Source organism: Pongo abelii, chromosome 3 (genome assembly GCF_028885655.2).
Source record: "Pongo abelii isolate AG06213 chromosome 3, NHGRI_mPonAbe1-v2.0_pri, whole genome shotgun sequence".
Lineage (NCBI taxonomy): Eukaryota > Metazoa > Chordata > Mammalia > Primates > Hominidae > Pongo > Pongo abelii.
This window is the reverse complement of record NC_071988.2, coordinates 1315135-1333552: the sequence shown is the minus strand read 5'-3', so window position 1 is coordinate 1333552 and position 18418 is coordinate 1315135. Positions and strand designations below refer to the sequence as shown.

Sequence of the window (18418 nt, the reverse complement as noted above, 5' to 3'; positions counted from 1 at the left end):
TCTATATATTATGAGTTCCGTCCCCCTGGGGACAACTAACACAATACACAGTGGAATAGAATTCAGCCTTTTAAAAGAAGGCAATCCTCTCACACACTGTAACATGGGTGAACCTTGAAGACATTATGCTAAGTGAAATAAGTCAAGCATGAAAAGACAAATCTGCATGACTCTGCTTGTATGAGGTATCTCACACAGCCCAACTCTTAGACACAGAAAGCAGAATGGTGGATGCCAGGGGCTGGAGTGGGGAGGAGGCAGTTTTGTTCAATGGCTATGGAGTTTCCGGTTTGCAAGATGAGAGGGTCCTAGTGATATAGATGGTATGACTGTACTGTGTGCTTACGGAACAGTGTCTATGCTATAAATGGATAAAGTGGTTGCTGTATAAAATGGCTGATGGCAAATTTTATATATATATATAACAGTAACTTTTTAAATTAAAAAATGTTAACAAAAATTCTAATGAATTTTGATAAATGGCACCTGACTGCAAGACTTGTTACAAAGCTAGAGTGCTGAAGCCAGTACAGCACTGGTCTAGGAATGGATGCAGGGCTCAATACAGGGTGGGGAACCCAGAAAAGGACCCACAGGCAGGGTCCATTTACATCCAGCCAAGGGGCCAAGGCAACGGAGGGGAAAGACAGTCTCTGCAACAGCCAGGACAGGGAAGTGATGGCCCTCAACTCAAACCTCACATCCCATGAAAAGTGCCTCCGAATGGATCACGGACCTAAACACAAAAGCTCAAACTGTGAAACTCCTTAGAAGGAAACATGGGAGAAAATCTTTGCATCCTTGAGACAGGCAACGATTTCTTAGAAGGATACAAAATGTACCAACAGTAAAAGAAAAATCCATCCTCTGAACCTTATCAAAACTAAAAATTCTGCTCTTCAGAAAACAATGTAAGAAAGTAAGAACACAAGCCATAGACTGGGAGAAGGCCTTCACAGCACAGCTGACAAAGGGCTTCCATCTGGAATACAGCCAACTCCTGCAGCCTCAGTATTAGGACAAGCAAGCCCTCCCCAATCCACTTTTCTTTTCTTTTTTGAGACACAGTCTCACTCCATCACCCAGGCTGGAGTGCAATAGCACAATCTCGGCTCACTGCAACCTCCGCCTCCCGGGATCAAGTGATTGTCCTGCCTCAGCCTCCTGAGTAGCTAGGACTACAGGCGCCCACCACCTCGCCCGGTTAGCAATCCCATTTTTTTAATGGGGAAAAGGTTTGAACAGGAACATCAAAGAGAAGTTCTATGAAGGGCAGGTAATCTCTAGGAAGACGTGCAACATCATGAGTCATCAGGGAAATGCAAATTAGACCACAGCGGAAGGCGCGACGGTGAATTTTGCGGGTCCATTTGATGCTGCCAGGTTCCCCAACAAACATTTGGCCAAGTATTATTCTGGGTGTGTCCGTGAGAGCATTCTGGGATGGAATTAATGTCTGAATGTGTAGACTGAGGAAAACACACAGCCTTCCCCGTTGGGGAGGGGCCCTGCCCAATCTGCTGAGGACCTGAAGGGAACGGCAAGGCTGGGTAAGAAGGAATTCCTCCTGTGGGCGGGGCATGGTCTTTTCTGGCCTTTGCACTTGGACTAAAACCCTGGCTCTTCTTGGATCGCCTGACAGCTTCCGGGTTAAAACTGTTACTGTCAGCCCTCTTGGTTCTCAGGCCTTGAGACTGAGACTGGAACTACATTTCAGCTCTCCTGGGTCTCCAGCTTGGGACTTAGCCTTGATAACTGCACCAGCCAATTCTTTGTGACACAACTCCTTACATGCACGCATGCGCACGTACACGCACGCACACCCCCACACGCTTACACACACACACGCGGGTGCCACTGGCTCTGTTTCTCTGGAGAACACTGGCACCCAGAAGAACAGTTCCAAGTCAAGAGGCCGCCACCACATGCTGGTGGAGCCAGGATACCTGGACTCTTGCTGGCAGCAGTTCTGATGGTCCTTCTGGAAAAAGCGCTTAGTTCTTTAAAAGGTAAAGACATCTACCAGAAGACTCAGCCATTCCACTCCCAAGAAAAATGGACATAGAATATCCACATACAGGTGCAGGAATGCTTGTTCACCACAGTTCCAAGTGTCCATTGACCAGGATGGGTAAACAAACCGTGGTGTGTCCACACAGAAGAGTCCTCCAGCAATCAGAAGGAGAGCCGCGCCGCCTGGAAGCAGCCAGGCACAGGAGCACACGCAGGCTCCACTCACAAAGCACCCTAACCAGGGCTGGGCTCACCTAGTGCAGCGGCTTTCCACAGGGACAACTTGCTCCCCAGGGGACATCTGGCAATGTGTGGAGACCTTTTTGATTTGCCACTATTGGAGCATGGCTGTGAACTGGACAAACCACAAGAGGAAATTAACTGGAACAAAGAAAACCTTATCGATCCACCAAAAAAAATGAAAAAATGAAGACAAAAGCATAGGAAACAGAAAGCAAAATAAGACGGTGAAGAGAAGTCCACAGTGTTAGTAATCATCATAAATCTGGATGGCTATGGAAAGACAGAAACATCAGTACAACTTTTTTGTTTTTAAAACATCTCCGAGAAACCGAAGCAGATAAGAAAAGGATAAAGTCACAAAGCAGTACCATTCAATAGAGTATAGTGTGAGACACATTTGTATAGTTTCAAATTCAATAGAGTATAGCGTGAGACACATTTGTATAGTTTCAAATTTTCTAGTAGCCATAGTACAAAGAAACACATGAAATGTGTTTTAATATATTTAACCCAATTCATCCCAAATATGTTCATTTAAACACTCAATATAAATCATTACCAGGGGCCGGGCGTGGTGGCTCATGCCTGTAATCCCAGCACTTTGGGAGGCCGAGGCGGGCGGATCACGAGGTCAGGAGATGGAGACCATCCTGGCCAACATGATGCCCCCGTCTCTACTAAAAATACAAAAAATTAGCCGGGCGTGGTGGCGGGGGCCTGTAGTCCCAACTACTCGGGAGGCTGAGGCAGGAAAAGGGCGTGAACCCAGGAGGCGGAGCTTGCAGTGAGCAGAGACCACGCCACTGCACTCCAGCCTGGGCGACAGTGCGAGACTCCGTCTCAAATAAATAAATAAGTAATTTTCAGGGCCAAGCATGGTGACTCGTATCTCGAATCCCCGTGCTTTGGGAGACCAAGGTGGGAGGACTGCTTGAGGCCAGGAGTTGGAGACCAGCCTGGGCAACATAGAGACACCCCCGTCTCTACAAAAAAAAATACAAAATAAACAAACAATAAATAATCATTAGATATTTTACATTCTTTACCCTCTTTGTACTAAATCTTTGAAAGCCAGGGCATATTTTACACTGAGAGCACACGACGATTTGGACCAGCAACATCTCAAGTGCTCGACAGCCACATGGGCCTCACAGAAAACACACCAGTGAGGTGAAGAAACTGGAGCCACGCTACTGACGGGGAGGAGGGTGCGTGGGGTTTGACAGGAGCTACAGAACCTGGGCCTCACCCTTCAACCCACGTATTCTACTTCTATGGACCTGGACTAAAAACTCCCGACTCCTGTGTGCAGAGCTACACACCACGGACGCCCCTGCCCTGCCGGACCCCCACCCTGCCCGACCCCCCTGCCCTGCCGGACCCCCCTGCCCTGCCAGACCCCCACCCTGCCCTGCCGGACCCCCCTGCCCTGCCGGCACTGTGCAAGTATGCTCTTCAGTTGTCTATTAAGCTGAATCATAAAAAAATCCCAATGTCATTTTTAATTTTACCGATTTTTACAGATATAATTCACAGGCCGTAAAATTCACCCTTTTAATATGTACAATTTAGTAGTTTTTAGAATAAGCACAAGGTTGTACAAACCACTCTACTTCTAGAAGATTTTCATCACTCCAAAAAAGGAACCCACTATAGTCCCCTCAGACCCAGGCAATCAACCACCAACCAATTCCATATAAATGGAATCACACGTGATACGGACTTTTATATCTGACTTTTCTCACTTAGCATGTTTACCAGGTTCACTTGTGATGTGGCATATAGCGATGCTCCATTCCTCTTCATGGCTGAATGGTCTTCCATGATATTCGTATACCTATTTGTTTAGGAATTCACAAGTGATGGACCTCTGGCTGCTATCGAGAAGGACATGACATTCTTTTTTTTTTGAGACAGAGTCTCACTGTCACCCAGGCTGGAGTGCAGTAGTGCGATCTCAGCTCACTGTAACCTCTGCCTCCCCGGTTTAAGTAATCCTCCTGCCTCAGCCTCCCAAGTAGCTGGGGCTACGTGCACGCCACCATGACCGGCTAATTTTGTGTGTGTGTGTGTGTGTGTGTGTGTGTGTGTGTGTGTATTTTTAGTAGAGAAGGGGTTTTACCATGTTGGCCAGGATGATCTCAATCTCCTGACCTCATGATCCACCCGCCCCAGCCTCCCAAAGTGCTGGGATTACAGGCGTCAGCCACCGCACCCGGCCCAAGGATGACATTCTTAAGAGTTTCTACTGCTCTTGGGGATAAGCTGAGGAGGGGAACTGCCAGGTCCTATGGTAACTCCGTGTGTCACCTGAAGAACGGCCAGGTTGTTTTCCGAGGTGTCTGCTTATGAGGATTTCAATTCCCCACATTCACACCCAACAACTCGCCATTGTTTTTGCTACAGCCCTTCTGGTGGGGTAGGAAGCAGCACCTCACTGTGGTTTCAGTTTGTATTCCCTAAGGATTAATGATGTGCTTAGTGGCCATTTGTATATCTTTGCAGAAGTTTGCTAAAATTGTGTGCTCATTTAAAAAATGTTTTCTTGGCCGGGTGCGGTGGCTCATGCCTGTAATCCCAGCACTTTGGGAGGCTGAGGCAGGAGGATTACAAGGTCAGGAGATCGAGACCATCCTGGCTAACACAGTGAAACCCCGTCTCTACTAAAAATACAAAAAAATCAGCCGGGCATGGTGGCGGGTGCCTGTAGTCCCAGCTACTCGGGAGGCTGAAGCAGAAGAATGGCATGAACCCGGGAAGCGGAGCTTGCAGTGAGCCGAGATGGCACCACTGCACTGCACTCCAGCCTAGGCGACAGAGTGAGACTCCAACTCAAAAAAAAAAAAGTTTTCTTTTACCTTTGTGTTAATGAACTAGAAGAGTTCCTAACCTATTCTGAATACTAAACCCTTAACAGATATATGACTGGCAAAGATTTTCTCCCTGTTCTGAGCAGCTGTCTTAGTCAGCTCAGGCTGCTGTAACAAAAGTATCACAGACTGGGCAACTTAAACAGCAAACACTGATTTCTCACAGTGTAAAGTACTTTTGTTGCATCTATTGAGATGATTATGTGGTTGTTGTCCTTCATTCTATTAATATGATACATGACATTGATTTTCACACGTTGAACGAACCTTGCATTTCTGGGGGAAATCCTACTTAGTCCTGACACATAATCCTTTCTATATGTTACCAGATTCAGTTTTCTAAGATTTTGTTGAATATTTTGGCATCTATCTTCTTTCATCTGGAACAATGGTCTATGGTTTTCTTGTGATGTCTTTGTCTGGTTCAAGGTTATATGAAAGTTATACTGGCCTCATAGAAGGAGGTGGGATGTACTCCCTCCTTAACTGTTTTTAGGAAGAGTTGGTATAAATTCTTCTTTAAATGTTTAACAGAATTCATCAGTGAAACCATCTGGTCTCGGGCTTTTCTTTGTGAGGTTTTTTGTAGTAACTTCACCTGTTATAGGTCTATTCGGTCATCACTGTTAACTTACAAAAATAACAACTGTATATGATTCAACCTAACACATTTTTCCTTCTACACATTTTGTCTGTGTCCCTTGTCCAGTGCTTATTTATTTTTATTTACTTATTCACTTACTTATTCATTCATTCATACAGGGTCTCACTCTGCTGCTCAGGCTGGAGCGCAGGGACACAATCATAGCTCACTGCAGCCTTGAGCTTCTGGCTCAAGTGATCCTCCTGCCTAAGCCTCCCAAAGTGCTGGGATTACAGGCATGAGCCACTGTGCCTGGCTTGCTATTTGCTTTTAAATTCTGGTTCTATCTTATCTGGTTATACCAAAGAATTAAACTTTCATTTATCACATCTCCCCAATTTTTCCTAAGTAATGTGTTGCATTACAGCTTTTTATGATCACAGGATTTGTCTACTTAGCGAATGTTAAATTACATTTCCTCCAGTACATCTTCCCCTTCGGTGACTCACAGAAGTAACCCTCCCTGATTTCGTCACTGAAACAGATTGTGGCAAGCAGCGTGAGTGGAGACATGCGTGAAACATGTGCACCTGCCCGCCCGTTGCCCCCACACTATGCCATCAGCTTCAGGATGCGCTTCCTCAAACCGTCTCCAGCGTTTGCCGTGCTTCTCTGACAGAATTTGCTGACAAAAAGAAACGCATTTCAGTGTGTCATCATCATGTTTTCACCAACACAGGAAGAATTTCCCCAATGGCATGAGGCTCTTTGTCTTTTGCAATTAACCAGAAGAGGTTTCTAAATATTGATCACGAAGCTCATCACAGGGCCAGAAGTGCTGGATTAAGCCCTGGGTGGCAGTTTACATCCCTCTCTGTCCTGGAGGGGCCAGTCCCATGTTCTGGTGCGGGGCACATAATCACGGTGGCTTCCTGCCATCCTGAGCTAATCTCCCCAAGCACAGCACATACCCTGAGGGAGGCTCACCAAGGACAAAAATGCTTTGAATCCCCTAAGAGGCTTCTTGAAAAAATGACACTTCCAGTCAACTTCTGAGGGGATGAGACCAGACTGATGTTGCGCCCTACAAAGCTCACGGTGGGAAGAGCCCTGTGGGCCCTGAGCTCTGCGCTCCCTGTTGTGTGCACACCCAGTTAGGCCCAGCCTTAGCCAGCCACTTCCTTGCAGGAACCTTTTTAAGCCACTGGTCCGTCTTGGAAAGGGTATGCGACCTGCGGCAGCGGCACACACGCACGCCACGCAGCCCCAGCCTCGGAAGCCAGCAGCACGGAAGAGCCGGGGCCGTGCCCCACGCGGTCCAGTGCCCTCATCCCCGGGTCACTCCCTGACCAAACAACAGAGACTGCAAGCGGGCAGGAATGTCAGTTCATAATCACAACGTTAGCAGAGCTTCCTCTCTCACCTTTCCATAAAATATTTCAAAGGGAGCCAGCTGTTCTGCCACAAGGTCACAACTTTGGCAGTTACATACCTGGCTGTGGTGTGTGGCAGGGCCCAGCCCTTCTTGGTGTCCCTTACATTATAAATAAGAAATATTTTATCAAACACAAAAAGAACAATATGATATCATTATGGTTTTCATGCAGAAACGTGGCATCCTCTGCTAGTGCCAATCTTCCTTCGGGCCTTTCCTGAAACGGCTCCGTGGCAATCAGCTGCCTGCTAAGGACGCTGTTGGATCGTCTGTCTCTGCTGCTTTGGGTTATGGTGAATGGGATGTGTTCTAACTGGCTGATGGTGGTATAGAGAATGGCGACTGGGTTTCGTGCACTTACTATATGCCCCGTTATTGTGCTGACTTTCTCAATGGTTACATTTACTTCTACTCCAATTCTTACTGCTTTAGACAGAATTGCCAAAATAATATTTAATATTATTTTGTTCATTTGTTAATTGGAGAATTTATTTCTTCTCTATCCTTCAAAAGAGCTTATAATCCCACTGGTCAGAAACAAGCAAAATACGTTATGTGAGACAGCGGTCACGACTCACGAGGGAAAAGGACAAAAGTAGGAGATGCTGGGGCTGCAGTTTCAACAGTGGAGTCAGACAAGCTTCACAAGGTGACAGTTCGGCAAAGATTGAAGGAGGTAGGGACATGGGACCACGGACATCGGCAAAGATTGAAGGTGAGGACATGGGACCATGGACATCTGTGGAAGGAGCGCTCCAGACAGAGGAGGGTGTCAATAAAGCCCTGGGCTCGGCATGCTGGCCTGGCTGAACGGCGGCAGAAAGGCCACTGGCCCAGCACCCTACAGGGCAAAGGGCCTGGGAGCCACTGTAACGACCCTGGCCTTCATCCCCAGGACAGGAAACTCCTAGAACAAAAAGATGACAGGATCTGGCGCTGGGGCAGCTGGGGTGAGCACGGGCAGAGCAGGAGCAGCCAGAAGGCTATTCAATATTTCGGAGAGAGATGCGACTTGAGACACAGGGGCAGAGGAGGGAAGAGCAGCAGCAGCTGGGCCTGGGCATGTCCTGACGCCAGGGTGGAGGGGCAGACAGGCTGGGCATGAGCTGTGACAACAGAGGCATCAAGGCCAACCTGAAGGTTCCGGCCTGACCAAGGGAGACGGAGGGGCTGCCCTTCCCAAAGAGAAGGGAGACTGGTAGAATTGGTTTGGGCAGCAGGTGTTAAGATGAAAAGCTCAGATCTAAATATGCCAAGGAGCTGGGCATGGTGGCTCACATCTGTTATTCCAACACTTTTGGAGGCCCAGGAGGGAGGATTGCTTGAGCCCAAGAGATGGAGACCAGCCTAGATAACGGAGCGAGAACCTATCTCTACAAATAAAAAAATTAGCCAGGCACGCAGGCAGGCACCCGTGGTCCCAGTTACCCTGGAAGCTGAGGCAGGAAGACTGCCTGAGCCCAGGAGGTCAAGGCTGCAGTGAGCTGTGATCATGCCACTGCACTCCAGCCTGGGTGCCAGAGTGAGATCCCATCTCTAAAAATAATAATAATTTTAATGCCAAAGGGCCTTGCCAAGTGGGTATGTTTTACAGGCTACTGGACACAGGGCTCTGGGGTTGGGAAGATACCTGCCTGGGAGTCATCAGTATACACAGAGGGTCCTATGAGTCCACTAAACCCTGTGAGAGCACCAAAGCAGCGGTGCTCACAGCAACACCCAGGGCCAAGGACTGAGCCCAGGGAAAACGCGAGGATGGCGCTCTAAGAGCCCGAGGGGGTGAGCTGTGTTCCAGCCCTGTGAGAGGTCGAGATGGGCAGCAAGAATCCATCATGGGTCTCAGCAGTGTCTTGGGGTTACCTGGTGCCCTGGCTATAGCACTGTGATGGGGGCAAAACCAGATGAGAAGCAATTCCAGAGACCCCAAGGCAGGGCCGGCTCAGACAGAGGGGACCTGTGGGTCCCGCCCACAGTTAACCAGAAGACGGCGCGTGTGCCTCTTCGTGGATAACCAGAAGACGGCGCATGTGCCTCTTCGTGGATAACCAGAAGACGGTGCGTGTGCCTCTTCGTGGATAACCAGAAGATGGCGCGTGCCTCTTCAGGTCACAGGGATGGGGCAGGGGGTCTGGTGCATGAACAAAGGCTGGCCTTGGGTGGGGCACAAATGACATATCTCCAGTAACAAGAAGGAGACAGTGAGCGCAAGAAGGCAGGGGACAGACAGGGCCAAGCCACGAGCAGAACACAAGGATGGGGCAGGCATGGGGGGCTCATGGAGGACAGGGGGCATATGGAACAGTACCTGGGGTACAGGGTGCTAAAATGCCTCAAGAAGCATGGCCATGCTGCCAGGCAGTACTCGGCACCCACTCCAGGCAGCAACCGGGTTCCTCAGCAGTTAGGTGCGGCTTCTGTGGCCAGTGCAGGGGCCTTGCACAGCGGGGTTTCCATGCTGGAATGTTCTAGAACAATGGGAAGGAGAGAAGGGCAGGGGCTGGGGCTACATCGCGAGGGGTGGAGGCGAGGCAGAAAGGAAATGTAAGAGGCTGACCACACCCAGATGAGGGCACAGGCCATGAGACCAAGACATACTCTGGAATGTGGCAAGTGGACAAAAGTGAGATGCGAAGTTTAGGAATTTCCCAGACAGACGGGGGAGAAATTGGTTCGGCCAACAGCCATTGACTGACTCCTGTGCCAGGCACTCATGGGTGTGACGTGAACAACAACAAAGGACGGCCTCTGCCCTCGCAGAGCAGACGCTCTAAAGAAGACGCCCAACCAAAGCACAGAGAGATGCAGGCAACCGCGTCAGACTGTGATGAGTGCTGCAAAGGAAACCAGGCAGGCAAGGGACAAAGGGCGAAAGGAACCACATCCCAATTTTATTTAGGGCAGCAATGAGCCCACACTCAGGCACGTGCTCTCTCTCTCTATATATATACATATATGTACACACACACACACACACTCAGGCACGTGCTCTCTCTCTATATATATGTACACACACACACACACACGTACCTTTTCAGGCTCTTTCAAAGCTAGAAATGGCCAGCCCCATGCTCTGGGTAATGAGCTGAAGTGTAAACACTTGGGAGGATCTCCACTAAGGCCCCATGCAGGGAGCTGGCCACGCAGGGCGGCGCTGACTCCCCCTTACCCTCCTCCTGGCTGCGAAGGCCACAGCCCCAGCAGCCATCGTGGACTCAAGGATAAACGTGAGAAACAGAAATCGAGAAAACCTCCGAGTTCTCGGCTGTCACTGAACAAGTGCCGGGGGACATCGCTGTCAACTGACTTGGGAAGAGTGGCTTAGTAAGGCAGGTCTGGGGCTCGTCTGGGGCTCCAAGGCCGAGATGCGGCATTTGGTTGCGCGCCTGGTATCGTGTCTTTGAACTGCCTCCCAGACATGCGGAGAGAGCTCCGGGAGGCGACTACACGGGACGGCCTCAGGGAGAGGCCTGGGGAGGGCAGCAGTGTGGGGACAGGAGCTTGGAGACCATCTGTGAAGCCACACAACCTCTGGAGGGCTGGCTGGTGACATAAAACAAAAAGCCTCCAAGACTAGAGAAGACAGCGTAGGCAAGTGAGGACATGCAGCGAGGGGTGGGGAGAGCCCAGAGGATGGTGTCACAGGAGCCGACTGACGGGAGCGTCTCGAGGCAGTGGGGTTCGCTGTGAACTGACCACTTCAGGAGCATCATCCTGTCCTCAAGAGGAACATTTGGGTGGAGTGCTGGGGGGCGAAAACCTGATTTAGGTAAAACAGGAAGAGAGACATGAAGGGGCAGAGACAGGGAGTAGTAGCTGGAGGACGAGGGGCAAGGAAGGGGTTTAGTTCACGAGAGGAAGACTCAAAGCCATGTGCACACCAGGGAGCTGCACAGCCAATGGGAAAACCGACCAATAGGAGAGGGAGAACCAAGTGCAGAGCAGCCACGAGGCAAAGGGCACAGCGCAGGTGAGGGGGCACAGGCGCAGGTGGGGGGGCACAGGCGCGGGTGAGGGGGGCACAGGCGCGGGTGAGGGGGGCACAGGCGCGGGTGAGGGGGGCACAGGCGCGGGTGAGGGGGGCACAGGCGCGGGTGAGGGGGCACAGGCACGGGTGAGGGGGCACAGGCACGGGTGAGGGGGCACAGGCGCGGGTGAGGGGGCACAGGCGCGGGTGAGGGGGCACAGGCGCGGGTGAGGGGGGCACAGGCGCGGGTGAGGGGGGGCACAGGCGCGGGTGAGGGGGGCACAGGCGCGGGTGAGGGGGGGCACAGGCGCGGGTGAGGGGGCACAGGCGCGGGTGAGGGGGGCACAGGCGCGGGTGAGGGGGGTACAGGCGTGGGTGAGGGGGGTATAGGAGCGGGTGAGGGGGGTATAGGAGTGGGTGAGGGGGGTACAGGTGCGGGTGAGGGGGTATAGGAGCGGGTGAGGGGGGTACAGGAGCGGGTGAGGGGGGCACAGGCGCGGGTGAGGGGGGTATAGGAGTGGGTGAGGGGGGTACAGGTGCAGGTGATGGGGCTCATCCACCACAGGTGTGGGAGCAGGTGCAGGTCAGGCAGGGTCTGTGTGACAGGCATGGGTGAGCATGAAGTAGGAGGGAAAGTCTGAGAGAAGGACAGGTATGAAAGGCTCGCCTGGGAGGAGAAGAAGGAGACTGCTCTGGGCCCCTCTCTCGAGTGGGGCAGCACTCAGGGTCCCGGTCCGGGTCCACAGCCGGCCATCAGCACAGCAGGTGCTTTCTTCTGCTTGGCCACATTCAGCTCAACAGTCACTAAATGTAGTATTAACACAGTGAATAATTCTTTTGTTCAGGTTTTCAAAATAATGGCCCCTAGCTATAACGATTCTGAAATAACAGACCTAAAAATCATCAGCAGTTACCCCGGCAGGAAGTGTGCTTTGAGATGCCTAAGTCAGCACCCAGACATCCCCACTCGGCCTGAAGCCCCCAGAGGGTGGGGCTCGCAGCACGGCCTCTCTGCAGACGGGGCAGTCACATGCTACAGGCACCGGCCGGCCTTGTCTTCATTCTGGTGCCAATGTGTCTCCTTGGGCTTGCTTCCCATTCTGCTGACCCCTGTACCCACAGACCAAGTCACTGCCCAGCACTCAGTCTCACTGTGAGACCCTCCCTGCACAGCTCTGGGACACCCCCAGCCACATCACCCCAATGGTACTGTGTGCCTACTGGGGTGAGAGCCGGCCAGGACTTCAACACGGTCCACAGAGCCTCACCCCAAAACTTAGCTCCGCCAACCAGCTCACAATATCGCATTCACTGGAGGAAGCTCATCCCCACCCCCGCCCCCGGCCCCGCCCCTGCCCCCTGCCACTGTCCAACATTCACCTCAACCTCATCAGTGTCTTTAAAGGATCTGAGATGTCTGTGTGTGCTTGTGCTGACGCCTCCCTCCCGCCGGAGTGTAGACAGGGGCCTCACTTGTCTCCCCATCATGCTAGCCCAGGACCTGACTGTGCAGGGCCTGACCGTACCTGGCCGATGGAGGCTCTCAGACCGCTACTGCGGAGGAGGGCATAGGAGAAGCTAAGTGCACCTGCAGCCCTGCTCTGCAGCCCGGTGGCGGTGCCTTGCTTAGGTCCCAGGGCCGCTCCAGGCCTCACGTCAGTACTGCCTCCAACCTAGCCCAGCCATTACGGCGAATCAGGCATTAAAAAGCCCTTTCTTGACTTGAATTGTGTTAAAAAAAAATACCTAAAAAAACAAAAACAAAACCAACCCCCAGCTAGCAGTGAATTCAAGTCTACATCCTCGTCTCAGCCTTGCCCATCCAGCTGGAAAGGACCAGGCCCGGGAGGGAAGACCTGTGCCAGCACCGAGGCCGCGGAAGCCAGCCCAGGACCAAACCACCAGTGAACGGTGGGAGAGGCGAGGGGAGTGGAGCTGGGAGCCACAAACGGCAGACCATGGCTCTTCTGGGCAGAAGGAATTTCCACTGTGCTCTAGAGACTGGGAGGATTCTGGAGGGCTGTGTGACGTTACTGCAGATAAAGTACATCGAAAAAGCTGGCCACAGAAGAGGTGGAGACCCGGCCTAAGACTCCTCAGACACAGCATCACCAGGGTCCAACCCAATGTGTGTGTCATTAAGTCAAATGCTTCGTGGTTGCCTGTGTTTCTCACACTCGAGAACACATGATCCTCCCAAATCCAGCCAAGATGGAGTTAAGAAAACTGCAAAAGGTGCAGGAGCAGTTACAACTTCAGCACACAGCTGGCATCCAAACTCCCTACCACAGGCACAAACCCAGGCTGTGAGGCATCAGGGCCATGCCTGGGCAACCAGACTGTCCTCAAACCAAAGGCAGAACATGCAAATCTTCCTGTAGAGAATTCAGACACCTGAGAATGCAACCACAAGCCCGGTGTTTCTCAGCCTGTCCTCTGAGGAGAGGACAGCATCACCACCTTGGGTGTGAGAGGACTCACTGGAGCTGGGAACCCTTGCTGGGGCTCCACGAGAGGAGAGGTGGGCCCAGGTGGGGTTCACAGAGAGAAGCCAGGTCCAGACCAGGGTCTCCAGGTGATGAACGCCGCTTCCTACCCTGGGCCATGCAGACACCCATGTGAAATTCTCTAAACTATTATTTTTCTTCAGCTATCTGAAGGGAAATAGTAGGAGTAAATACACCAAAATGTTAATGAAGTTATCTCTGTGCAGCAGGTTAACTTGAAGAAAAAACAAATTACTTTTATTTATTTATTATTTGAGACAGGGTCTCACTCTGTCGCCCAGGCTGGAGGGCAGTGGCGCAATCTCGGTTCACCACAGCCTGGATCTCCTGGCTCAAGTGATCCTCTCACCTCAGCCTCCCAATTAGCTGGGACTACAGGGGCACACCACTGCATCCAACTCATCAAATTACTTTTATAATCAGGAAAAAAAAAACAAAAAAAACCTTTTAAAAAATAATGAAAACAAGGGCTTCCAATTCAAGATGGTGAACTATGCATGTTGAATTGAAAGATGGTGAATTCCTGAAGTCAGGAGTTCAAGACCAGCTGGACAACATGGAGAAACCACGTCTCTACTAAAAAATACAAAAAATTAGCTGGGCATGGTGGCGGGTGCCTGTAATCTCAGCTACTCGGGAGGCTGAGGTAGGAGAATTGCTTGAATCTGGGAGGCAGAGATTGCAGTGAGCTGAGATTGTGCCACTGCGTTCCAGCCTGGGCAACAGAGCGAGACTCCGTCTCAAAAAGGAAAAAAGAAGAAAAAAAAAAAGATGGTGAGTTATGCATCTTTCCCCTCCCCCACAAGGCATTACCCACCACCCTACACCAGACGGCGTCCACAGCATTTGACAGCAAAAAGACACAGCCACAGCCAGGACGCAAGGCTGAGTTCTCATGGGCCACACCTCCGTTTGGTAAGAGGAAGAAACAAGTCCCTTAAACCAGGATCCAGCCCAGCAATTCTCATGGGTGTGTGCCTGCCCCTAGGGCACATCTAGCAATGTCTGGAGACATTTTGGGGGCATGCTCTTGGCATACTGCGGGCAGACACCAGGGATGGTGCTAAACATCCTATACTGCACAGCCCCCACCCCCGACAAAGGCTCATCCAGCCCAAATGTTCACAGGCTGGTCCACCCCTTTGGTGAAAATAGAAGCTCGTGACGACAGAGGTGCCCAAGGTCAGTGCGTGTTGGCTGCAGCAATTCACGTCTGTTCCATTCTCTTCCCACTTCACCAGGAAAATAGAAAAATAAGTACCTGCCAGGCACTCAAGAGCCCCACCAGCCACCCTGACGCTATGATGAAGCAGACATCCCAGGTGTTACTGCTGAAACCCACCTAGGGCTACCAAGCCCTCTGAAGAGGAAGGAATCCCCTGTGAGTCTGTGGAGGACTCACTTGGCAGGAAAGCAGTTTAACTCTTACCAGGTGAAGATCCAGTCCAGAGCATGCCAGCTGCTACCACCCTGCAGGAGGACGTGCTCTCAGACTAGAGAAGCAGGACATCCACCCCCCACCTTCCACAACCCCAGTCCTGCAGCCCTCGGTCCCTTCTCTGACATCCGCACTGGCCCCTCCTAGAAACTGAAGAGTGTAGCTCTTGAGCTGTGAGCTCAGCATGTTCTGTTTAATTCTATACCAATAAATGCTTCTAAATCAAGGATCCCTAGTTTCCCAGCAAAACACCTCCATTATCCACTAGGAATCACTCCTGAAAACTTCTACGAAAAAAAGTTTTAACTCAGTAGTGACACAAGTGTCAACAGAGGAATTATGACACTATAGTATTTCTTTACCTGTATGACTATCTGCATGACTATTTTAATCAGAAGCTATGCAATCACTCCGGAATGCAAATTACATTCACAATTACAAAACAGCAGAAGACCTGAAAAAGAATCCTTTCCGGAGAACTTCCATCTCCCTTCCTAGTTCCTTCAATACACAATGAAAGGATTTCTGGAAACCTTTCCTATCTAGTGTTTCCCACATTCACCAGCCTGTACCAGAAGTGACAAACCACCACGGTTCTGATCTTCAAGCCTTCTTGTGTGTTAGCTGAAATGACAGGCCTGGAGGTGCACTGCGTGAGACAAAGTGGTCAGTGGTTAGCGCTCCCTACTAATGTCACCACAATGTCCTTGTATAGACCTCTCTCAGCTGCAGGGTCTCCATCTCTAAACCAACAGAGATCCACCAATGTCACTGAGTATTAAAAACCAACCACCTACATCTTGGAAGGATCTAGCAAGAGGCTAGACCTTTGGTAATGTCAGCAACATTGCCCTCCCTTCCTTCATCAAATGAAGTGCTGGACACACAAGCACCATGAAACCCCACTGCGAAACCATTAGTGGGCCGGGCGCGTGGCTCACACCTGTCAGCCCAGCGCTTTGGGAGGTCAAAAGGCAGGAGGATCGCTTGAGTCCTGGAATCCAAAACCACCCTAGGCAACAGTGAAACCCCGTTTCTTTTTAAAAATATGAAATAAACCGCTAGTTAATGAAGAGGAAGAGAAGCTTGCTTCTGCTTTCCTATGAAGACCAGCTACACCAGGGTACAGCCTGACTTCAGCAGCGCTAACTGTAGCAGGGACCTTTTAATGAATGCCAAGCACTGCTTGAAACAATACCTGGTCACTCATTTCACCCTGAGGTGACACAGGCGCTACCATTGCTTAAATCTGACAAGAATAAACAGTCACCAAGTGGGCCCTGATGTCTCCCAGTAAGCATGAATACAGAGGAGCCTGATTCACACCCCAGCAGGATGGCTCACAGCCTGTGCTCTTCAGCCCTTTGCTGAACTGCCCTGGGGCTGGGGGAACGCACAGCAACCTGGCCATACTGAGACGGACGGGAACACCAGGGCGCTCTGGGAGGAGAGAGAAGCTACGCAGCTCTCCAGGAAGGCAACACAGAACCACAAAGCTCAGCCGCAGCTCTAGAAAAGCTATGACCTTGATCTTTTAAGGAATTCCTTCCAGGTGCTTCATATCAAATCCTCTACTAACTAGGTAAAGTACAAGTATCGGCTCCTTCTACTAGGAGCACAAATTTCATTCTAAGAAGTGCGACGTGGCTAGGTGACCACCCAAGGTCACGCAACCGGCAGCCGGACGACAAGAGCTGTATTTCAGGTTTGGTGACGCCCATCAAAAAGGTCGCTGGGTGCCATCAAGCCGTGAGGTTTCTCCCTACAGTTCCTAACTAGCGACCGGCGCACCCGGCACCTCCCAGCCCTGGGCTCCCGGGAGGGCGGCCGGGCACTGGCCCGGCACGCCGCGCACTTCATCTGCCTGGGCGCCAGAGACCCCACGCCCCGCAAACTCCGGCTTCCACCCCAGCCCCAAATTCGCCACCCTTCGCGCTGCCAGAGTCGTCGCTGACTCAGCTCACGCAGCTCTTCAAGCAGAGGGGCCACAGTCGGGCGCCTGGCAGGGCCAATGCCGCCGCCCCCGCCACACCTGCCCGGCGCGGACCAGGCGCCCCTGAGAAGCTCGCACGGCCCCGCGAGGCCGCGCCCAGCTCCCGCCGCCCTCGCCGCTGGCCCTCCTGGGGCGGCCCCTCGCGGCCCGAGGGCACTGGCTGGAGACGCCTTCGCTGCCCTCGGCCTGCGCGGCGCAGGCGCCCACCTTGAGGGTCGGGTACTCCTGGACCTTCAGGGTCATGGACAACTGAGCCGCCGACTCCTGCACCGCCATCTTGAAGCGGCCAAAACATTAGCGGGCGGGGGACGCGCGAGCGCGCTGCACGCCGGGAAATGACGCCGCGCGCCGGCCGGAGCGGGGTGGGGGCGGGCCGATGCGCCTGCACCAATCGTATCCGCCCAGTCGGCCGGAGGCGGAAGAAGGCGCGAACCAATGACTGCCGGGTTTCCTCTCGTTCAGCCAATCAACGATAGCCCCAGCTGGCGGTTTCCTCCTTGAATTCGCTACCGGGTTCAGGCCGCAGAAGCCGGGGCTGGGGATGCTCCCCGCCCGGGGGGGGCCGATGGGGCGCGGGCTGTGGCGCGGGCTGTGGCCCGGGCGGGTGGAGCTGGGGCCGAGCGGGCTGGGGGACTTGGCGTCCGTCCAGTTACTCGGGGCTCCCGCGGGGTGGTCCTCTGTGGGTCCCTCGTGCCTGCGGTACCAAGGGCAACGCCGACAAAACGCCTGGCCACATGCACTTGTAGCCAACTATTTTTCTTTGGCCATATTTTTTACCGATTTACAGCTGCTGGAATCCTGATGTGGAACCTCCGACTTCCCATTGGAAAAGGAAAGGCCCAGTACCTAAAATTGATTTATGGACAGAAACTCCCGAAGCATGAGAAGCGTGTGGCCTCTCTGCCCTCTCCTTGCAGGGCAGGCAGCGCTGGCATCCGGGTCGTGCCCTGCCTTCAATTCAGCCACTTCACATTCTCAGCCTTTCAAACACCACCCGTCTCCCTCCTTTCCAAAATAAAACTGAAATTAGGTTTTATTAATTAGGAAATGACGTCCTAATTAAACCACCTTGTGTTTCACATATCACATTTCTAAACAACTTTTAAAATATTTGGTGTTTAAACAAAGGAAAAATATCTAAGGTGACGCAGCGATGAAGCGAGAACCTCCGCTTGGAGGCTGCTACATGTTACAGCCGGAACGCAAGACATCCGACCCGCACTGTAGAATCTTTCTGTCTTACTTAAACAGAAGTTGGGACTAAGGAAAGTGTTATTCCTCGAGTGTGTGGCTGCAGACTCCAGTCTTTTAGACATCTGAAGTAAGTTTTACAGTGAAGTGCACAAATCTTAACTATACAGCTTTAATGAAT

At 51.8% G+C, this 18418-nt stretch overlaps 1 protein-coding gene across 1 annotated transcript in view; it reads right to left on the bottom strand.

Moving 5' to 3' along the window:
- The window catches only part of MAEA (macrophage erythroblast attacher, E3 ubiquitin ligase), a gene marked incomplete at its 5' end in the record, with an annotated part of 49746 nt that extends 32416 nt beyond the window's left edge, over positions 1–17330 (bottom strand). The window contains 1 exon segment of the mRNA NM_001133382.1: positions 17254–17330. Within this exon segment, the coding sequence (NP_001126854.1) occupies positions 17254–17322 (69 nt within the window).
- Between the last annotated feature and the right edge of the window lie 1088 nt (positions 17331–18418).